Source organism: Cottoperca gobio, chromosome 21 (assembly GCF_900634415.1).
Source record: "Cottoperca gobio chromosome 21, fCotGob3.1, whole genome shotgun sequence".
NCBI classification, from domain to species: Eukaryota; Metazoa; Chordata; class Actinopteri; order Perciformes; family Bovichtidae; genus Cottoperca; species Cottoperca gobio.
The window spans coordinates 9,642,287-9,666,765 of NC_041375.1; the positions used below are offsets into that span (position 1 = coordinate 9,642,287).

General features: G+C 39.4%; 1 protein-coding gene across 9 annotated transcripts in view; it reads right to left on the reverse strand.

Moving 5' to 3' along the window:
- The window catches only part of stxbp5l (syntaxin binding protein 5L), a 130,738-nt gene that overhangs the window by 21,180 nt on the left and 85,079 nt on the right, over positions 1-24,479 (reverse strand). For 4 of the 9 annotated variants that reach the window (XM_029458619.1, XM_029458613.1, XM_029458615.1 and 1 more), the window contains exons 8-21: positions 24,096-24,219; positions 18,740-18,815; positions 18,193-18,347; positions 17,582-17,654; positions 16,414-16,561; positions 15,836-15,903; positions 15,319-15,359; positions 14,422-14,636; positions 14,059-14,234; positions 13,056-13,181; positions 10,064-10,215; positions 7,274-7,342; positions 5,909-5,974; positions 13-117 (exon numbers count right to left, since the gene is read on the reverse strand). In XM_029458619.1, coding sequence (XP_029314479.1) covers positions 13-117; positions 5,909-5,974; positions 7,274-7,342; positions 10,064-10,215; positions 13,056-13,181; positions 14,059-14,234; positions 14,422-14,636; positions 15,319-15,359; positions 15,836-15,903; positions 16,414-16,561; positions 17,582-17,654; positions 18,193-18,347; positions 18,740-18,815; positions 24,096-24,219 — 1,594 coding nt within the window. The remainder of the gene's footprint in view (positions 1-12; positions 118-5,908; positions 5,975-7,273; positions 7,343-10,063; positions 10,216-13,055; positions 13,182-14,058; positions 14,235-14,421; positions 14,637-15,318; positions 15,360-15,835; positions 15,904-16,413; positions 16,562-17,581; positions 17,655-18,192; positions 18,348-18,739; positions 18,816-24,095; positions 24,220-24,479) is intronic. The other 5 variants (XM_029458618.1, XM_029458616.1, XM_029458612.1 and 2 more) reach the window with 4 other exon arrangements.

Consider the following 24,479-nt stretch of genomic DNA (forward strand, 5'->3'; position numbering starts at 1 on the left):
CCCTCCTCTTACCATTGTCCAGCAAGTAAAAGACTGGACTGCAGTGGCTGGCTCTCAGACTGGCCACAGGCTCTGGCAGGACGCGTGGGTCATTGTGAAGGGAGGTTGGGTAATGAACTGGAATAGGAGATCCAACAGAACAGACACAGACTTTTCAGGGCAACATGGGAGAGACAAACACAATGGGTGAACTGGGGAAAAGAGAGACTTGCAGGTAACAGGAAGGAAAACATTTGAAAGGTTATGAAAACAAAAGTGTTAGTAAGAAACTAGAACTATTATTTTAATTTTTTAACAAAAAACACTAATACTATCACAAACAGCACTACTACCACTACCACTACTTTTACTACACCTGATCACCACTACTAATAAAAACATAATTTGCTAAAAATGTTGGTTGCAATTGACGTCCACCCTGATCATAACAGAAACTTAATGAAGAGCTAACTATGGCAAACCCAAGAGCAGAGTCCCGAAGGTCTTTCCTTTTTGTTTTTCCTGTGCTCATGTTTGTCACCCAGCGGCTGAAAAGCTTCTGATGGCAGAAACTTGATTGACTGCAACCAGTGGGAAGTTCACACTGACAGAGGCCTTGCACTGCTGACAGGCTGCTGGCGTCACACGGCCAGTGTAGACTTTATTTAAAGTGCTGTTGCTATCCCTACTGCAGCAACTCTAAGACTAAGTCAACATTATGTTTGTAATTCATATGAGATAAACAGTATGGTAATGCTTGATCTCAGAGCCCCAACACTAGCACCAGACCCAAACACACTTTAAATACATTCCAAACAAAAAGAGCTAATGATTACATTGCTAACGACACACGACTGCTTCAACATATTGTCTTACCTCCAGTTCAGCAGAACAATGTTGACTCTTTCTATTACTACTCTATTATTGAACACAATGCTGCATTTACAGTAATTACCAGTACATCATCGGCAAACTGGTTGGTTTTGACTTAATTTTACTTGGCATAGGTTTACACAATGATAATTATCAAGGTCATTGGTGATGGTGACATCCTCACAGTGACACCATCACACAGTTCTTGCAGTTTCTTAGTGATCTATCCTACTATCCTCATCCTAAAAACACAGTCACTGGCATGACACAGCTTTGTGCATTATTGCTACCCATCTTACTGCTCTGGGCACATGAAGCACAATATTTACCAGGAATAGCCCAGTAGCAAATTATGATTGAAAGTGTACATTAGAAATGTTGTAGTAAAACAAAAGTGAAATTCTCTTATTACAACATTTATGCAACCAGAAAAAGCTCCAACTGTGTATTACTTCATTCCTATTTTTTGCAATAGTTATAATATTATAGCATATTAGTGTGATACAAAGTTTACAAAGGGATTTTAGCTGTGATTGCATCATTGTGTTTCAAGACTTTTAAGCACAATCATTTAAATGGAATAACAGGATGAGGATACTTGTCTTGAAACATGAATTTACCTAAAAGAATATTGTCTACTAAAATACAATACAATATAGTTTTTCCTTGATTCACAAAAAAATTGACCTTTTTAGGTTTGTCATAACACATAGTTTGTCCAAATAATTTATTAAACATTATACATAAACAGTTTTATGAGGAGCAACATACTTAGTTTAACTATGTATAATCAATGTCAGTGCACAAGCAGGGTTTAGTTAAAAATCTGTTGGTAGAATTATTTTAAGTTTCATCAAGCCAGCTTGAGTTGCCTGGAGCTGAGCAGGTGGCACCAGTTGGACACACTGTAAAGTGTCTGCCATCACCTCCTCCTTTTTTCCCCTGACATGCTCACTGCTAAAAATATCCTGCCGGGTCAGGCACCGATCACTGGCATCCCAGCTTGTTAGTCCATCTTACAACTGTGCCCGGTCAAGAAAGCTTTGCTGCAGCTACCTGTGGCATAAAGCCCCCGGAGAAAATGTAACGCATGACCCAAAACCGAAAGAACAGACTTCAGGACATAAAAAAGAAGACTATGGGGAGGATGTGGAGGGAGACATCTTTCAGGCAGGAGAAGGGCCAATTACTGGGCCTAATGACAAAAAGAAGATAGGAAAAGGTTTGGGTAAAAGAGAGGGGACGATGTGTGAAGGAGAGGAGAGAGTCGGTTGCAGTTAGTGACACACGAGGTGAATCGGGACGATGGCAGGCTTCCTTAATTAGCTGTCCACAGGCTGTATAGGCCTAGAACAGACACAATACACCTGGCGTGCAATGGACAGCCAAGCAGCCTCTAATGGCCATAGAAAAAGGTGGACGTTGATATTCAGCAGGAGGAAACAAACCATGAACTCTTCGCCAATTAAGCAGAGCACAGCTGTGCTTCCTCATTTCAACTAGTTTAAATGTACACTTCGTCACTCACATTAATATTGGACAATTCTTTAAGTCGACAAAAACATTACAAGTTAGGTTGCACTGCTATTAACCATTGTTAACATTTCCATCTTGATTGAAACTACTCAGATCAATAGAACAGCTCCACACACCTGCCTTTCCCCCTCTCTGGGTAAGTGAATCAGACACTTGATCACACCGTGTCCAGCTGTCTCTGTGCTTTTCATCCGTCTCCAAAATTATTTCTTTCTTCCATCTCTCCAATTACCAAATGACAGGCATGTAATGGGACAGAATGACCATGACCTCGTCCACATTACAATGCTAAAAGACTCTCTGCCAAGATAGCAAAGAACATTGTGTCCTGGTTTTGTTATTCTGTTCTTCTGCTCTCCTTATGGGGAGTACAAAAGAAAAGACAACAATTATAGAACTCAAGGCTGAAACAACCAACTTCCGTATCCCAGACAATAATGGGAGAGCAAGCCATACAAGTGCATTTGCTAAATAGAAAAACCTAAACGACAAACATTTAACAACCCAATTTATAGTGAATTAGTATTCATACTAAAAAGATGCTCATAGAGTAATAAGTGACTTTGAAGCTCTAACAAGGACTGGCAACATGGACAGGTCTTTAGTAGAAGGTCACATTTAGTCAGGTCCAGTTTGTTTGCATAGCTTGTAATCACTGCTGGTAAAAACTGTCTCAAAAACATTCAGAGATGCTCACTTGCTTGTAGCACAGTCCATCACGAAGCAGCTGAATGTTTTGAAAGCCAAAAGTCTCAAAACCTGACTTCTGTCGCTGACTCATTGTTGAGTCACACTATTCAGCTTCCTGCTGATACAGGTGCTTCGGTCTTTTCATGCTACTGGGCAACAAGATGCCTATACCGACAAATAAGCACCAATTAAAATATTTTGAGGATTTTGTATGTCAGTTTGTACACATTTTTCCCCAGCCTTCCAAAGTTTTCCTGGTAGATGGAAAAAGCAAGACTAAAGTTTAATAAACCAGACTGCTGTTGACTGGTTTTCTGCAGCATAGCCATGTTCTGTGTATACATTACACTAAACAAAGGTTAGTGCAATGTACTTTGCATATCTAGGTCCATCCATCTATATCCATCTGTTTATCTGGGTAAGGATTGTGGTAGCAGCAAGCAAAGCAACCCAGCCGTCCTTCACACCAGCCACATTTTACAGACATTCCTGGGTTAACCCCAGGCATTCCCCAGGCCACATCTGCCCCATGTTCACCTCCCAGTTGGACGTGCCCAGAGAACCTCCACAACGAGGCGTCTGGGAGTTCATCTTAAACATACTATTTTCCAAGTTCCTCATGGATACCTGAGATGCCTGGTCCTAAAGGAGACCTCACACACCCCGTCCTACAGGAACTGCTGGTTATTAGGGGGGAAAGCATTGTCCCTGTGACTCTAGGAGGATTTACCTTGGAAATAGTTTTAGGTGAATATAAGTCATTCAAAGGCTTGGACCCATGAGGACAATGTGGGCACAGTCCGACAAAGCAACAAGGAGCCAAGTGATCTCATCACCTATAAGTACAGGAGTAGAGCTCTGGGGCATTGCCAGATGAGAAGTGGGAAACAGCAGTGCCCTTGGTGGCCTGAAACCTGTCAAATAATGTTTTCAGAAGCCTTAGTGCTGGCAGAAATCCCCAACGCTTTTATTCTCTGTAAAACACATCAGCCTAATAAAATATCTGCAAACAATGTAGGAATGTATCACTGGCTACTGATGTCTTATTACACAAAGATGGGATGCACCGCTTGTTTGTGAGAAAAACACCGTTTCACTGTACCTCTGCTTAATTCAAAGGCATAATATTTTGAGTTCCTAAACATCCTCCACTTAGCCCTTAGGATCACATTTTCCCAGAACTTATATTACTTATTTCAAGAGTTTCAATGTTTAATATATTATCAATATGTTGGCAGGTTTTATGCTATTTCTGGAGGTTCAAAAACATACTGATAGATATTGTTACTATTTTCCACTATGAACCACTATGAAAAGCACATACTTGTCATTAAGGCAACATTTAGAAAGGTATGTCACAGAGTATGACAAAAATATGTTTCAGACTAAAAAACAAATAATGAATTATAAATGCTGCAGAAGTTTTTATCAACTAGTACATACTGTATAAGAAACATCGCTACTGAATTTAATTGGTTTAAATCATTTAGAAACTAAAGCCTTATAAAGTACTCAGAGTCTAGAGGACACAGCATGCCTGCTTGGCACTATCTTAAACAGAGATTTATACACTTTTCAAATGTTCTCCATTTGACCTTTAAGTTCTGAATTTGCTGAGATAAAGTGTTTTCCCACAACAGATATGAAAGTGCCTGCAGGGAAATCTTCTCATCACTCTTTCTCTCCATTATGCATTTCTGTTTCTCTTTTTTGCAATCACAAACACACTCTTTTCATCCGCCCTCTCCAACCACAACAACCTCAACACGTATAGACAATATCATAGTTTAAAACCTCATCTATAGCATACAACCTTTACTCAGTACCCAGGAACCTCTTGCATTTTCTTCTTATCTATGATAAGGAGCCACTACAGCTTATCTCTTGCACCCAACCTCAAACCATCATATATACCATCATACTGTACCTGTGATCCTGAAACCCAAAGCAGGTGACAAGATAATGAATATTACATTAACTACAAATATTTAGGACATTTACATTATACGCTTCATTAAACCATTCCACTCTAAAGAGGCATGTCTATTTCATTATACATCATGTAGCATTCACGCAATGTTACACATGCCAGCAAATATTTAACTGAAAGTAGTGCACAGGAGGTATTTATAATATATTATTAATGACACAAATAAATAATTAAATCAGCCGTGAGAACTGTTCTGATCTCAGATTTTTAAGCCTTGATTTTATAAAATTGTGCAAGTTCCTGCCACATGCTGCCAGCTGTTGCATCAACAATGTTTTAAGGTAAGCATGTTATTGGGCCGGCTATCTTTAGCCATCCCTATGCTTTGCTTACTTTATTTTTTACTCTCTGTCTATCTAAACAGAGGCTACTTTTCTGCTATCCCTTCACAACAGTGTCAGGACTTACTCATTCCAAGAGTAGAAGAAGAGTTGGAAAAACTAGAAAAGTCAAAGAGGCATAAAGAAAGAGGTAGAGCAAATTAAGTATGAGATTTTCAGCACGTCCTGTAATTTTCAAAGCTTTGACTATAATACGTCCATACTACAACCTCAAACATGAGTTGACATTTCAAACAGCTGCCATTCTCATCAGGTGAAGAAGGTCTGGTGATAGGTGAAGTGTCCACAAGCTGCATAGTGTAGGTATCGCTCCCATTTAACGACAATAGCATCCCAGCAAAGCTTCACAGTGCCAATCACAAAACATATTTCCAAACAGGGAAGGTGGACTTGGCTGTGTGTGTGTGTGTGTGTGTGTGTGTGTGTGTGTGTGTGTGTGTGTGTGTGTGTGTGTGTGTGTGTGTGTGTGTGTGTGTGTGTGTTTGTGTCAGCAGGTTACCTGAGGTGGGCGACTTGCTTCTCTCCATGTCGATGGACTGCTGATTGTCAGAGAGTTCAGTAAGGCCTGCCACAGCCAATGGCAGCCGAGAGGAAGAAAAGTAGAATGCACACAGTCTGTCAGATAATTTTAACCTCGTCAGTCGTACGGATTTAACACAAGTCACTTTGGTTGATGTCAGCCACGCAGAGCCCCGAGAAAGAGCTTAGCGTACAGGTCTTCAATCTTCTACAATCTTTGGTTTGTCATCTCTGACAAGCTGCATAAACGATTCCCAGTATTTAGTTATTATTTGGGAAGGTGTCATTTTATGGATATTTACTGTCTTTACTAATATTCCACATTTGCAATTAGCCTTTCCCCTGTGAATGTTTCTGAGGATTCATTTTATATTCCAGGAGCAGAGTGGCTGAAACCTGATGTGACCTGCACTACAATCTGTTCAATGTATGTTAACTTTATTTATATCTAACTTATTTTGAATTCCCAACCAGATTGGACAAAAATGTCAACATGACACAAATAACATCTACAGTGTGTAGTGCAAATCTCATAATAAAGTAGCATATTCAATCAAAATACAAAACAGAAACAAACACGAATTTGATCACATGCACCAAGCACAAGCCAGAATGAGAAGTCATACCTAACTTCCTTTTTTAAAAACCACGAGAAACGCTAAAGTTTCTAATTCGTGTTCCTTTTAGTCTGAATCCAAATGTGGGGTGTTCATGCCGCGTTCATTAGTGCTTCATTAACAGCCTCACTGAGTCGTCACAGTTCAAAAATGTTTGATTCATTTAATTATTTCTCTCAAGTAAAGGTTTCCAGCAATAATTTTTAAGGCACATTTCCTTCAATCATTTCCAACTGGCTTTACAAAATGATTGAAGACATTTAAAAGGGACTCTGATTAAACCTTTGCTGTAGTATACAATTAAGAAATCCTTTGTAATCATCAACTAAAAGCACACTTTCCTTTTTTACCAGGCCTAGAGGATGACAAGGAAGGCATTATTCACCCCATTATGCTTCAGTTAAAATACACATCGCATGGATGACATAATATTTATTACTGCCCTTAGTTAAAAGACTTTGAGGGGGTGGCTCTGCAATGGACATACCAGGGGACATGACTGGAATAGGGCAGTTCTGTTTTATATGGCAAAATATCAAGTTATGAAACAACCACTTCCAATCATCTCTTTGGTTTGTCCCTTTGCTTTCAGACCACATCATACCCTTCGAGTCCCTATTGAAATCATCTCCATCAACCCTAGTATGTTCCACCACAACACTGCCCCACCACCCACCTCCCCGCACACAAACACAGAGCCCCCCAGCCTTTAGGAAGGCCCGACTTACTCTGATAGGATGTACGGATCCTTTTCTTTGAATCTGAATAAAAGTTAGACAGGCCACGCATGCAAAACTCTGTCAGGCAGGCCCACATGCCCACACCAGCAGCCACAGAGTCATCAAAAGGTAGGAGGAGGAGGAGGAGGAGGAGGAGGAGGAGGAGGAGGAGGAGGAGAAGGAAGGAGTAGTTAAAAGGATGGTGGGCGGGAATAAACATTAGGTAGACATTCAGGGCAGTGACATGGAAGAGGACAGGAAGGTGGAAAAGAGAAAGAGGTGGTAGAGAGCAGGGTGGGACAAAATAAAAGGAGAGGAGGAGGAAACAAGGTGGAAAAAATGTGACGGTTAAGTGAGAGAGGAAGGATAGACCGAGTTTAAGGTCGGAGGGAAGGGAGGGGAGGAAAAGGGAGGGAAGGGGGAGAGAGAAGAACACACAGGCTTAGAGTGGAGAGAGCAAGCAGCAACCGAGTTAGTGTTAGGGGAGGACAGACAAGATATACCCGCTACTGCTGCAACCCCAGAACAGCTGATGTGATCGGTCATTTGCAAAAGAAGTAAACTACTGTGCTAGCAGGCAACATATCATTACTTACAAAGCAGCATCAAAATAAATCTCTTGTTGCATCAAATAATTGCTTTACATTACATTATGTTTATATACTATTTGCCTACAGTCCTAACATGGTATCAATAATGCATTACACTTTAAGAAACACATCTAAAATCATCAATAATTAAGCATCATTTAATGAAATGAATACACTAAATTTGATTGACATCTATATAGTATACACATACACATGTGTGGCGACAACGGCTAAAAATGTTTGTGGGAAAGACAGAAAACTATGTTCTAAAAAGTTGGAATACTACAAAAAGAGAAGAGGCCGGCAGGTTAAAAATAGTTATACTTCTCTTGGCCTATTCAGTGTTTTTGTCTTCAGTATTATATCAATTCTAGCCGAGAAAGTGCTCAAGATAATAACACTACCACCTGGGGTGGAGAAAAAGGGCACAGTTGCCCGTTTTTACTTTCCCTTCCGTCTCCAAATTGATTTTGAAGACCCAACGCAGAAAGACATTTACAAAAGTTGATGTTTGGAACATTAAGTTCTGTGGTAGTCAATAAAAAGCACTCAAGGTACAGAAGTTCCCTCCGTCTACCGTAATATTCCTCTTCAAACAAATCCTGAATACCTGTAAAGCATTCTCAGCTATACTTGCGGGAATTATGTAATAAGAGAGCTCAGTACTCAGTAATTTCTTAAAGGATCTTAGACATCTAACATATTAAACCACTGGAGCTGCTATGCCCTCAAATCCAGAGGTTAATGTAGGGTCAGATAAGAAAGGTGCCGCTTGTGTTTTAGACAATCATGTTACTGTAAACGAGAGCCTTCAGAGACCGAAATCAGTAGAAGAGAAAAGGGAGGCAGGGGTCAGGAAATACAATGAGACTTCTGTGGCTTTTGACTACAGATCTATGCTCAAGCAAGACTAAAAACAGAAAGGACAGAGAAATCAAATGACAACATGCATAATAATGCCAACGTGGAATGACACACAGCCTGTTAACATGCACTTCATATCATAGTGCAGATCTGAGACAGGCATACTGAGATGGACGGGTGTTTTTGTGTGAGAGAAAAAGAGCAAAAAAGAGAAGAAGTAAGGTTGGACTGATACAGGTTTTGAATGCGGATGTAGACACCTATATATTTAGATTTTACTTGTCGATGGACTGTATTTTGTACAAATAGCAAATTTGACCCTTTTCATGTCAACTTACTCCAAATACTTACATATGTTTAGTGTTTTCTAGATATGTTTATTTCTATCAGGGTAAAAAAACCTCTGACAGCTTTTAGACCGTTTGACATTAACACTGAAAACCTGGCAGTGGTGCAAAATCCTTTAATGAAGTAAGTATCCAGTAGCATCCAAACTTTCACTTAAGTAAAAATACTTCAGTACTACCACAATATACATTAAATATATGTTAAAAATTGCCCCTATTAAAGTGTAATATTATCATATATTTGATATTATTTACCAGTGGTAGAAGCAGTATTCAAATACTTCATTGCAAGTACAGTAAATGTCCTGCATGCAAAATCTTAATTTGGAAAGAAATGGTAAGTACTGTTTAATCAGAAAAAGGTATCAAAAGTAAAAGTATGAAGCCAAATGGCCCCTTTCAGAGTTATATTATTACATACTGTATATTATATTATTGGAATGTATTACTGACACATGCTAACGCTGCATTACAAATATATGCTAAAAATATGAAATATTTTTGCATGAATATTTTACAACCTCAGAATTGTTCCTACAATGAATGTACTTTCACCGTTTTGAAATAGGATAAAAGTAAGAATGATAATAATAAAAGATTTTATCCTTGTGTGGAATCTGGTCAAAATGTCCCTAATGTGAAGGGGAAGCCCTTAAACTCATCAATTGGTATTGATCAAGCTAAAGGCTTGAGAGCAGTGGTATTGATCAACTATACAGGAAATATGATCAAACCACCTGCATAACTGATTTCAATATACTCATGAAAAGATCATATGTTGCCTGATAGATCAGTCTAACCTCAGAAAAAGAAGAGATACAAAGAAGAAACAGCAGTAGAGATAGAGGGAGGACAGGAGAATAGAAAATAGGTGATAGTCTGGATGTAACAACATTATTGACACATGTGTGTTGTGTGGCTTCACAGTGAGTGTTGTGTGATTACGTGCATGTGTGTGAGGAAAGGATCCCAGAGGTGTGTGTGTGTGTGTGTGCTACCTGAGGTGGACTGTCTGTTCCTGCGGGGGGAGCGGGTAAGGCGCTGGTAGGGGTCGGCGCCTCCATACAGATCCAGTGTCGACATACACAACAGGATGGTTTTCTGCAAGTAGTCCACCACCGCTAGGCCATTACAGTTCCCAAAGGCCAAACTGGACACACACAAACACAGCAAGGAGGCGCGTGATCATGCACAAACACACACAGACATTTGCGTTTAGATGGAGAGAGAGTGTCATTCAGCTGAGACATGTTCACTGTTGGCAGATTTAGCAAAGGTGCTACATGTAGCACTATTAAACACTGTCAAATTACCTGGGACATTTTGGTGTAATTAGTGTCAACAAAATCATGTCTTTATCTCCACACTGCTATTGCTGTTTTTTAAAAATATTAACACCAGATTTGCCATAAGCCCCATCACCACCTGCTACCCCTGGCTGCTCTACAGTGCCTGGCTTAACTGATAAAGAGAAACTTGTTGGCAGTTATATCTTTGTGTGTGTTTTTTTTACAAAAGATGTTCCAGTTGATCAGGCTCTGACCAGAATTAGACAATATGCACAGTCCAGTGGTCTTTCAATCCAGCAATCAGGAAAAAAGCGAGGCAAATACATAAATGTCACTCAAACTTGCCACTGCGAGAGTCAATCATGATGTCTTGTATCAACCAAGCAAATGTCTGGTTCACTTTACCAGTAAACCAGCTGTCACATGGTCAGATGGTTTAGATTGTGACAGCAACCACAGTGTTGTCTCTGATTTGTCTAGTATTTGATGCGCTGTTTGTCTCCACTAACATGATTACGCATTTGAAAACACGTCACTCATATTACACAAGCGCAAAAGCAGCAGTCGCCAAACCCTATCCTTATCCAGCCTTACAGTACAAGTGACACTTACACACAGCTTGAGCCTTTCTACACCAACATATAGACATGGCATCGCGACACTTATACATCAAAGCTAAAGACAGTTGAAAAAAAAATGATGGTAAAGAAAAGAGTTCTTTTAAAGCCTGACATCTGTGTTATTGTTACAACCTACAACTTTTTACTCACAATTTCCAAATGGTCACGATCAGTCTAATTCCAATAGAAGGGTAATCTCAGTGAGAAGCTGCAACATTAGTAATTAGTTTCTTGAAACTTAGGCTGTCAGTCTTCTTTCACTTTGCACATTTATAGATGATACAAAACATCTCAGTTAGACTTGGGATAAACAACAGTCAACTTGTTCTTTGGTAAACTCGTTCGTGCCGTGAAGGTGACCAGAGGAGACAGCCTCGGGCCTTTGTGGTGCCTTTAGTAATGTGTAAAGAAATTAATGTGGCAGTGCTTTATTGCTTTTAAATTTTTTCTCATGGAGCCTTTGAGTAATGTGTTTTTATGTTGCTGTGTACTACTTTGTTGTAGTGCAATGCTTCGTTGTATTACATGCACTAATGTCAATGATGGTCAAATATTACATTAAGCTTCCACTCATATATTACAACATGTACTATTGCGAAGTCAAAAGAAACAGAAATGTGTGTGTGTGTGTGTGTGTTTTTAGTAGTTTAGTAGGTTTGAGGGGAAAAAGAATGAAACAAAAAAAATCAATTTCCACAATTCTATTCAAGCTGTGAATAGCTTTAGAGGAGAGAAACAAAAAATGGCCCTGCCTTGACCCACATAGATCTTTTTTAAAAGAGCTGTGATTTTATTGGTTTCTGGCAACAGAACATCCTTTCACAGCAAAAACATACAAGTAGTCTTAAAACCCTCTGGGCTCAGGAAGTCAATCAACTTGTCTTCAACACAGAGAGGCATCATTCTTGAATTTTGAAAGTTGAAATATATATATATGAATATGTTAACCATTCCTGGAGTCAACATCAAGTACTTTACAAAGTATTTCAATTATATGCTCTCTAGCACAAGTTGGCAAGTTCTCACTGCAGGCCTGCAAACAGTGATGAAAGCTCAATGTGGGACATTTCTGGGTCGTAGCACAACTCTTCCTGCGTGAACACATCAACTTTAATGTTGATTGTACTTTACTGAAAGCAAAGGTGGTGCTGAATATGGCATGCCATAGTCCCCGACCCCACACCCCAATATCTAAATGCTTTTAAGCCCTCACTCTTCATAAGCCCTCACTATTTTTCATAAATAAATAAACACAAACGTAACCAGTTGGTGTTTTCTTCAGGTGTGTACAGCTCTCCCGACACAATAATACACACACATTCACATAACAGACTGGCCTATTTAACGTTCCATCTCCATGTATCTCGTTGTTACTGCTGCTGACAACTGCTATCCACTGGCCAACACCTCAACCTACATTCACTTTACTCTGTGTTACATCTATAGATACAGAAAATATGGCGTGTTCTTCTTCCTGATTGTCAAGACACCTTAAACCGAGTTACAGGAAACCATTAAAATACGGTTCTTCTGTGCGACGGGTACATTACCGGCTGGCAACAATAGCAACAATACATATTTCTATAAATACTCCAGAAAACGCCACATATAAAATCTGCCATTTAGAACCACCAATTGTAATTCCTCGGCTACAACTTCATTACAAATAACTATCTAGGGCTTTGCTATGTTAGAGCTATGCCATTTACAGTTGACAATAAAAAGAAACTCTGTGGTCTCTCAAATGTAATCTTGGTTTCGCTTCCACTATCTGCTTTACTTCATGTAATGCCGCGATGAGAGCACTATAAAGCTGAAGAATCTTTAAGTTTCAGCTACCATTGCATCATTAAAACAGTAAAAGATTTCAGAAGCTTTGTCTGTAATCAATTTGTACAAACTCCTCTGTACTATAACAGGGATTGCTGTCCTTAGTGCAGACTAGCAAGGATGAGGAATCTATCAGCACTATGGATAACTAATGAAAGAAATGCCTTGTCAACATTCCCAATCTAGACAGACAAATGAATAGTCCAGCCAGACCAGCGGACACAGAGACTGTCATGCATCTGGAGACTTACAGGCCATAGGCAGAGTTGATGTCCAGGCTGGTGATCTGTTGTGGAGGTTCTCCATCTACCCATAGCAGCTGGATGACCAGCTCTGCCTGGTAGCCGGGAGGGACCCGAACCATCCGCTCCTTCACCCTGAAACAGACGTAAAGAAGAATACTGTGTAACATACATACAGTACTTAGTGAGAAAAAGATACACAAAAATGCTTGCTGCCATCGTGAAGATTCACTGGAAAAGTGTCAATAACTAATGTTCTAGATGGTGAGTATGCAAGGGAATGCGTTAGAAACTGCAGATTGATGGATAAATCTGCAACAAATGTGCAAGTACAAAACAGCATAGGGTATAGAATATGGCAAAGGTACAAGTCGAACCAGGTGGTGCCATCAGGTTAGGATGCACATTGATGCAGGCTAACCACAGCACAAATACATGATGGCGACATGAAAGGTAACCCCTAACCAGCACAAACACTAAGGCGCCGTCAGTTTAGATATATCTTTTTTAAAATGTAGCTATGTTGACCCATTATTTAAGTGAGAAGCAACGATAAAAAGCTACATAAAAACAAAAATAGACAGCGGAGCATTTATGTCCCTTTTTACTGTAAGCTTGATCTGTAAGGGTTCCTTCTGTTCGTTAGATGTTTTGTGTTATTTTTGTACTTCCTGTTTTATTTAGTTACTTATCTGTTCTTTCTCGTTTCAGTTGTTTCTACTTCCTGCCTCCCAATCTGTTCTGTTCATTATTTATAATAATGAATATTTAATTATTTCAGAGGAGAACCATTGTTCTTCAGTTCCAAGGTCAATTGTTAGTTTATTCGATGCAAATATTCAGTTTGATTACAAACGATAAAGACAGAGGGTCTTCATCACCCTGTTTCGCCAATATGCCTGTAATTTCTAATAAACAATTCCTGGCACATTGCAAGACCAAATGAGTAATTAAAACAGATATTTGTGTTATTTGTTGCAGAGAAACTATGATGTGTGTGAGGAGCTCTTACTTAAGGCAGGGGATGCTGTCTTTGCTCCCCTCAGGTGTCCTACTGCCGGGGCTAGCTGGGTGTTGTTGGTGGGTTTGGGGTGACTGGGAGCCGGACTCTGAGAAGCAGGGATTGTTTTCATTGTCTGCTGGAGAGATGACATCCTCCGCTTCACACTGTAGGCGCACCTCTAAAGACTGAGGATGACACAGAAACACAAGTATTGATTAATCTTATTAGATCCTCCTCTAAAACACAAAACACAAGGTTTAGTTCATAACATATTTCTCAAAGACAGATTAAGACAATTTCAGAGCAGGAGTTTGTAAGAATTACATTGAACCTCACTTACACTCCTTTTACTTTGATTCTCATCTCACTCACCACTATCTGAGTGTTGGCATCATATTTGCTGAAGCGATAGAGGATGATGTGGGCTGAGATGCCAACCACACAGATGATGCGACTCTGAGGGCACCAGCTGACCATTTGAACAGCAAAGGGGTCGTCCTCCAGCAACTCGGCCGCCCTGCCTTCTACTGGCTTTGGCTTCTCAAACGCTTTGGAGGTTTTCAGCTTGTACAACATCTGTAGTGTGACTGGTTGGAGAAATGGTTCATTTTGGTGAAATATTGGAAATGCAAAATGCTTTAAATGGTAACACGAATACATTGAGAAAAGTGAACAACTGACAAGCACGTAGGCAATGAAGGAATATGTTGCCCAGGGCAACGGTACGGTATGATGGCAGTGTTTTTGGACAGCACTGGACTTCTGTGGTACGAGTGGATAAGCCTCATCAGGCCGTGGTTACACAAGAACATAATCTCTTTCGTTTTTTGAAAGGGGTTAATATTCATATTTAACCTTTGTTTTGACTCGGATATACATTGAGGTAGAGGAATACAATGGTTCAATGTGTCTGTATTATTATTATCACAAAAGGTGAGCAGTTATTTGCTTTGAGCTCTGAGGGTCTGTTGGCTGGGATAAGTGGGCATCACTAAGCAATCAATATATAGCAAGAAAGGTAAGCCTAGGCAGATGTGACACCATGCAAATAAATGAGAAAAGAACACATGTAATTACTTTGTTTGTAGATCTCAATGTTAATGGTGCTATTAAATAGTTTTGAGCTCAAAGCCCATGACAAGTCTGAAATAACTCACCCTGAGATTCATGAAAAAATATTGTTTATTCGAGCAAGCTGTGTAACAACAGCCTGATGTGAACACAATGTTTCCCTTCAGTATCGCTCACAAAGACAGACAATGGACTTACTTGCAGATGCATCCCAAAACTTAATTGATCCGTCAGCATGTCTGAACAAAGAGAAAGAATAGTTTTTTTGTAAAATCAGGTTGCTTAATTACTCGGAGAATGAATCAGGAAATTAACACCAGAAATGTAATACATTTTACAGCTATCTAAGATCTTAAAAATGGGGCAGTGTTGATTACTGATTTTAATTGTTACACTGTGCAGGGCTGGAGTGTTGCCTAGAAGCAGACAACACCCAATGCATATGCTTCAGAACAGGTTAACATCCCTGTCAAGCCCTCACAGTGCAGTATGACTGCTGGGTTATAAAGCACTACACACACAAAATATAAATCAGTCATCTGATCCGGTCCTTGTGTGAGTGAGGACCGCATGTACTGTAGATTCCCTTGTAAATCGTGATGCTTGTTGACTGTACATTTTTCTCCCCTAACAGCTTGGGTTAATGGTCGTCATGTGTGCAGACTTACAACGTCTCTGTACCGTCAAAATACCTCTGTCAATATTTGTGAATTACCCTGTGAGGATGATCTCAGGGTAGGTGTTGGAGCCTAACGTCCACGTCCCTCCGGCGACCGGCCACTCCTGACATGGTTACAGACAGAGTGTCGATTGTTTTGAAAACCCAATCACACCATCTATTACTTTTCTCTCATTTTGGTAACATTTCATTATATTATAAATTACAGATTTAATTACAAAACACATAATGATCATGTTGGGGAACACATGCTTTCATCCTCAAATACAACACTGCACTAATTAAAATGACTCGTATGTTAATGATAACTCATAATTGGCTTCAAGTTCATAGCAGCAATTATTTTGTGAGGCTGAATCTTTTTTTTTACGTTACAGTAACCTTGAGAGACTAAGACTCACCATTATACAAACACTTTTATAACTACAGTATCTTTCAGAAAAGTATAAAGAAATCTCTCTGAAAACATTACTAAAACGATTTCTTGATTTTCTTTTACTTCCTTAAACATCATAAGTATAATTCATTCCCAAACAATTAAATATAACTGGCAAAAATAATACAAATACATAAGAAAAGGAAGGTAGTCCTCCCTAATAGTTTCCCTCTCCAACCTTTTGGCTGTATCCAGTCTTCTTGTGTTTGGCTCCTATGGAGTAGAGGATGGGGATAATGTTGGGCGGACAGTCTGCAAAATAGGCTGTGCAGGTGACTGGAGACTCATGGATGTCCATGGGGTAAGGATTCTCAAAGACGGGAAAGCTGCGTGAAAAGATCCGTGCATATGATATGTTATAGCATGTTTTACATGTACACTGTCTGTTAATTCAATGGAATCAGAAAAATACCTATTAACGTTGCATACTTTATACACCACTGCATAGAAATATGGATTTACAGGTATGGTACTGTGCTAAATGTATACATTACATTACAGATACTTAATATTTCTTGATCAGTAAGCTTTATGAATGTGAGTGTGAAGATCTCACATCTACACCAGGGGTGCCCAAAAGGTCGATCGCACCGTTAAATAATAAATATGTATATATATATATATATCTATATACATAGATATATATATATTCCCCCAACGGAACCCCGCGCCCCCTGAAATTCAAGTTTTTTGTTTTTTTCTTGCCTTGCTGCATTCACATTCCCATCTCTGCTCTGTTTCACTCCCCCCCCACACACACACACACGCACACACACCTACAGTCAGAGACAGAGCGAACCTCAGACAGCACCCCCCCAGTCGCAGCTTTTTTTTTTAACACAGGTAGATCACGGTGACCTGGTCATTTTAAAAGGAGCTCACAGGCCAAAAAACTGTGGGCATCCCTGATCTAGGTTCAGGTCACTGACTTATTAATAACGGAATATTTCAACACAATTAGCAGCTAATCAATGAGCTGACAATGTCGACAATGTTGACAAGTTGCTGCTATTCAAATGTATTGCCTGTCACAGCTGCACCACATTATCACCTTCACATGTATTCCTTCATATGATCATAACATGTTAATTTAACTGGAGTGGTAACGTTATTCTCTCTCTCTCTCCTTGAAGTCGATTTGAGTGACACAGGTTGGATCTTTAACACTTTCATTTTTGTGTTATGTGATATTGGCTTATGTATGAATGGTATACGTAGTTAGTATCCCCTTGTGTGATGTCAGGTGATATAATCTAATATCAAGAGTTGACAATGTGATGATGGGGCTCTCTCAGTCACAAGCAGCTTAGCAGCTGGAAGGTGTGTTTATTATGTGAAACACATACTTGCTCTGTGTCAGATCCACCACGATTAAGTCCTTCTCCAAAAGCACCACCACTGCATAAGGCTCCTGGACCTCTGTGAGATACAAAGCCAAACTGAAAGGTTAATGCTTAATCCATATTTATCAAGCACATATATACATAGACTTTTTAAAGTGTTTTAGAATAATATTCATTTATCTACAGCCCTATTTTGCCTGGAATGTAATCAGCATTTTTATACTAAACTCGAGTCACAGACAGTCAGAGTCACTGAATAGCTTAAGTTGTTTGACAACACATGCTGCTGTTTTGAATACATTTACAGATTCCTCAATCCTGCAGGTGTGAAAGATTTGAAAATCTATTTTCTGAGCAGTAGACAGAGTTATTTTCATCCACGGGAAGCACAGAGGAGTCTATGAGGACGTGTATATAAAAAAACACAAGTTTGACTTGTGGATTTGGGCCTTTTTCCTCGTTTTGGTTTCTGTATTGATTCTTTTAAAATATTTTTTTTTCAATGCTTAAAGCAACACAAACAAGATTCCATTTTCCTCAATTGTATTGTTATGGCTGCAGAAAAACTTGTGATACGTGACACATCTTTTGTCATTCTCTTTGTATGCACTCACCGTTGTTGTAAGGAGTCTCGCAGAGTGCCATGAACTCTACTATAGGATAGTCCATCTCCAGCACGGTGATGGCCTTGCCATGCATGATGGTTAGCGTTGGCCGCCGCCCTGCCTTGTCATATGAAAGACCCCCAGAGAAGATAACAAAAGGCTCGCTGTAGTGGAGAGAGAACAGGAATGAACAGTTCAAATATTCAGAAAGATGTAAATGGCTTAAAATCTATTTATAAGAAACTTTCTATAAGTATGTATAAATTAAATATTGTGTTTAGCAATTATCTAATTTATATCACAATTCTTTTAAACTGTATAATCTATTACAATTAAATGTGTTTTTTCACTTACCACTCCTCATGAGGGGTTCTAAGGGGCTTACAGTCATAAAATATAATAATAATATTTTGCCAAAGCTTTTGGCTTCTGTTGGTGGCTTATGGTGCCATAAGAAACCTTCTTGTTAATTCACTACATGATGATTCAAATCATCATGTAGTGAAATCAGGAAACGATCTTGATCTGAATATTCGCTAAAAGAAAAAGCACCCACCTGTTCCTCGAGGTCTTATACTCCACTTTGAGTATAGGTTTACATGACTCCTTTCTCCCATCCTTCTGTATCTTTCCTGAATTAGAGGAAATATCAAAAGAATAGACAACATTTCAAGACAATAGCATATTTACTGTAAACATCTTCTCATAGTTCTACTGAAAGTAATGCACACCTTTTGGCACGCAAGTCATTTGATCCGGTTACTTTTAGTGTAACATTAGATTGGTGTCAGCTCCCTTTGTGAGAGACAATTCAATTTACAAAATCATAAACACACTGTAGTACATGTGATTTTCAAATACCCACAAGAGTAGAGAATACACAGCGAAACTGCCACCTGACAAGTTTGCTGAAAATTGCAAGAAATCAGTAAGTTATATAATGGACAATGGCCTTGAGAAACAAAGCACTGCCAGATTAAAAAACAAACACATTAAGAAAGCAGAAAACACTTAACAAAATACAATATTTCATGTATATATATATATATATATATATATATATATATATATTGGCCCTAAATGCCTCCGAAACGCATTTTCTAATGACATAGAAGCTCTGGATGGCATTAACTTGGCCTCCAGCACCACTGTAAGGAATCTTGGCGTTATCTTTGATCAAGATCTGTCGTTTAACTCCCACATAAAACAAATCTCAAGGACTGCCTTCTTTCATCTACGTAACATTGCAAAAATAAGACACATCCTGTCTCAAAATGATGCAGAAAAACTAGTCCATGCATTTGTTACTTCAAGGCTGGATTACTGCTAACTCATTGTTATCAGGTTGTCCCAAAACGTCGCTTAAGACTCTTCAATTGATCTAAAATGCAGCGGCACGTGTATTGACTAGAACAAGGAAACGGGATCATATTACTCCTGTGTTAGCTGCACTGCACTGGCTCCCGGTAAAATACAGAATAGAATTCAAAATCCTTCTCCTGACTTACAAATCAATTAAAGGTCAGGCTCCAGCATATCTTAAAGATCTCATAGTACCTTATAAACCAACTAGAGCATTACGCTCCCAGACTGCAGGGTTACTTATGGTTCCTAGAGTCTCTAAGAGTACAATGGGAGCCAGAGCGTTCAGCTATCAAGCTCCTCTCCAGTGGAACCAGCTTCCAGTTTGTGTTCGGGAGGCAGACACCCTCTCCACATTTAAGAGTAGGCTAAAGACTTTCCTTTTTGATAAAGCTTATAGTTAGGGCTGGCTCAGGTTTGCCCTGGATCAGCCCCTAGTTATGCTGCTATAGGCTTAGACTGCCGGGGGACACCTCCTTGTTCTCTTCCTTCTCTTCCTCTCTCCTCCCCTCCCTCTCTTCTTCTCCCTCTCTATCTGTATGCATTTATGTAAATGTATGTTACTAACTCACCATCCGGGGTATCATCCCCGGAGTGTCTGTCTCTCATGTGGCAGGTTGCCACTGATAAAGTTTACGTCAGGATCATGAATCGTGACAGCGCCTGCTGACCTGGTCCTGCTGGACACCGGGAAGCCTTATTGACATTTTCCTGGATTCATCCAAACTTTCTATTTCTTTTTTTTCCAACACAACATCATTTCTGTCAAATGTTGTATTTGTACTATGTTGTTTATCCTGTACACACGACATCTATTGCACGTCTGTCCGTCCTGGGAGAGGGATCCCTCCTCAGTTGCTCTCCCTGAGGTTTCTTCCATTTTTTCCCCTTTAATTTTGGGGTTTCTTTTAGGAAGTTTTTCCTTGTGCGATGCGAGGGTCTAAGGACAGAGGGTGTCGTAACCTGTACAGTCTGTAAAGCACACTGAGACAAATGTATAATTTGTGATATTGGGCTATACAAATAAATTTGATTTGATTTGATTTGATATATATATATACACACATATATATTAGTATTCAACTGTATGTTTTATTAATCTTCTTTACCATTTCATGCTATTCCCTTTATTTAGCACGTCTTCCCCTCTCGCTCCCTCTTTCCCGTCTATCTTCTGCTGTACTATCTAATAAAGGCAATGTTCCTACTTTCCACTTTGTTTTCTGATTATTGTGTTTCCAGTTCCTCTTTTCAGGGAATGGCAGATCATTATCAGAGTTAGAGCATTACAGAGCATTTATATTTTATTTTGCTTCACATAATAAAATGATTAGGCCTTTGATATGAAGAGGAAGTCTCTGAGCTGGAAGGCAGTGGGACCTTTGCTTTTGCCTCATGAGCATAGTGCTCTGAACAAAAGCCTTTCTGAAAAAATTAAGAAAATATGAAAGAAATAAAATCTTTAAACGGTCAGACTGATATAATATCGCCCTCATGCTAGATCATAACTAGCTCACTGGCAAATGAGTGGGGAAGCTCTGGGCGCCGGTAACACTGAGAGAAGACGATAGGAAATGTTTCCCTTTAGTGAAAAAACTAAATGACATGCATACTACATACCAATACATTTTGAAGGAAATAGAATTCCAGCACAAAAGCCATACGAAAATGGTCAGGGTGGATGTTGGGCGTGCAAAGTACAGGACACTGGAGAACAGGTTGCGTTCTGCATCCCACATGTTTGTAGGTGAAGGCTGCTAAAGCACTCGGTTGACATTGGGGAAAGATCACAGTTTTGGTTTAATTTTCAACAAAAGTCAACATCCCGTGTGATTTTAGTCAGCTTTGTAGACACAGTAATCATACTCTAGTTGCCAGGAACGGATTTCAAAATGGAAACAAATGAAATACGGACATTTTGCAGACATATTGAGAATACATTTTAAAGTTGAAATGAAAAGTTTTGCCATTATGTAATGCAATCTGGGCGGCATTACCTTTACTACATATCCTTTATGTACGAGGGATCTGAGGAGGATTTAAGTTGTTCATGCATTGCTTCTCATGCACAAACTCTATCAGGCAGCCAAAGCTCTGGGTGACGGTGACTTATCATCACTGATAAGGCTCAAAGGTACAGGATTACACACTGAAATGTCAACGCAGGAAAGGACAGAGAAGGGAAAGGGAATAGCAGAAAACTACAATCAAATGGCAAAGCCTCTTGGTTTGATATTGGTCAAACACATAGCTGTATAAAGACACATAACATGTGTCAGGGTAAGATGTATTTATTGAGACATTTATGTTTTATGTAATCTGTAAAGGAGGACAGGTATGAAAGAAAACTCAGGTTTTCACAGGCAAATCACCAACGAATGAGTAGCTACGAGACAGGATGACCAACTCAACTATAGTTGATTCCCATCTCACCTCATGACCATTATAGTTGTATTTTTAAATAAATGTCACTGCTCCCTTTCCTGCTTTCTGTGTCCTTTCACCATGTAGCCATCGCTTTCCTCCTCCTTCCCTTCAGGTTATACAGCAGCCCACATTTACTCATGCGAGCGAGAACACAAATAAACTAAAACCTTGACTGCTGTGTTCCAAACCGACTCAAAGTGCCTGTTAAAACTAAAGTTACAGAGTTTAAACAGTACCTCCTACACTGCAAATTGAATTGACATGGATGGATCCCAGAGGTTAATGTCCAGCTGTCCTTGGACTATAACTGTGTCCGTAGCAACATGCCATATATTGAATCAATTTGGATTACTTTCTGGCGAAAGCTTTTTCCTTTCCGTCAAGTGCGTTAAAGTCACAAGCAAAGACACAGTTATACAATCTGACTCGGATGTTATCTCTTAAAGCAACAGGGCTTAGAAGATAAAATACATCATTTTCAAAGTCCTTTTTTATTATGTTTTATGGTTTCATTTGGAACCAATAAACTATTTTCCAAAAATGATAGATACTGTACACTCATATCTAACTCAGAATGGTACATACATTACCTACCTCTGGTTAGGCTATTATACTAAATACGGACTTGTTGAACGATTCTGATTCTTTAAATCAACCAACAATCATACTGCTGCTGGTTTATTGTCATGGTAAAAACAAAAACAGAAATGTTTCTGTAAGAATATAATACTAAAGTGATGCATGGCTGGATAATTGCTATGGCTAATGGCTTTGCATAGCTGCTGCATTGTGTTGTATGTGGTAATACAATTATTTTATGTGGTGTAATTATTCGGTGGAGCGCTCGTACAGCAGGCCTGCTGTCTTCCTCCAGCTCAGAGAAAAATATCTTAGCACAACACATAGCACAAGCAGTCACAGCAGCATCCAGCAAGCAAAGCACTAAGGCATTTGAATAGGATGGCAGATCGCCAGAGATGTGATGATTGTCTTACAGTGCCAGAGTCAGCTCATTTATATATATATCTTAGAATATATTACATTCATTTATCAACTACTAGAACAGAGGGTGACTGTTTCATTCCCAGGTGTTGACAAGTGTGTTTCCTCATTTTCATATTCTTAGTTCACTTCATTTCATTTTCAGCTTCCTCTGTCCTCTCCCTTCCGTTCACTGTTGCCCTGTGTAATACCACAAATCTGGCACATAAACAATCTGGTGGCATTTAACCACGTCTTCAGGCCTGTTGCCCTGTTCCTATCATTCACCGCCCACGTCCTTCCCTCTTGCCTTCCTGTTTTGTGATTTTGCCTTAGATTACAGCCCACAGCAAGTGATTATTCATCACCAGAAATCTGACAAGGTCAGGATACATCGCCAGTGCACAAATCGCCCCAGAGGAGGAGAGAAACAGAAGGAGGACTAATCAATGGAAGAGCACATTCAATGTTATTGTGCATTCAACAAAATCAGTATGAAACCCAAATAGTGGCCATGACAAACATTACTAATCGCATTGACCGTCATTTTCAGATTAGCTTGGTCATGCATTGTGAAAGTGCAGACACCTGGCAATGAGCTTGGTTTTAATAATACGGTTTGTGGCCGGTTACATTCACATGAAAGCATCTGCCACGTTAGAACACAGGTGAACCATGCCCTTGACTATTAACTAAACTTTTCTGTTACACATACACTTAACAGTTTACCAACTGTGTTGAAGTTCCATGTTACAGCTGACACATATTGCACACAGTAATCTCCACACTACAATGTGTCCAAAATGCCCTTGCTTTAAGTTTCAAGGCTTAACTAGTGTTTAGTTCTCACATACAACACAAATATTTGCAATTCTATACCGCAGAACTTAAATAAACATGAAGTTATTTTCTGCTAATATGTCCTGTAACTGTTTGAAGCTCAACCCATAGAAAACCTGAGAAGCATTCTTCTACCATAAATGCATGAAATCAGAGGTTTGTGCTGAAGTATGTTCAATCTTTGTCTCTGAATTACAGTAACAAACAGTCCAAGGAACCACTTTTGCCAGCATGGGATTGTAAATGTTCCATTTTGTTAAGTAATTAAAATGAATACAAGTATACTGTGGGTGTGTTCTCACCATGAGGGAAGGTGACCTGGAATGGCTTGGTGGTGTTTCTGAGGTTCCACATCGACAGGCTGCCGTCTGAGTGACTGCACATGAACTGCTTCCCTTCATGATGCCAGCCGGCTGAATGGATGGCCTGTACCGATGAGACAGAGGGAATGCCATAAACATTACACAGTATGTCAAAAATATTCAAGATACTTTCAGAATTGTTCTTTGTCAAACAAAGGTAGAACGCTCTAATCCAAATACAGTAACAAAGAATGTACTTGACAAGCCACACAAACCACATCTGACCGACAACCTGTTGCTCTATCAAGTACACTCCTATAAATAAATACTAAATGAGGATTTCATACTGAAAGTAACAACATTAAAACAATTGTATGGGGATTT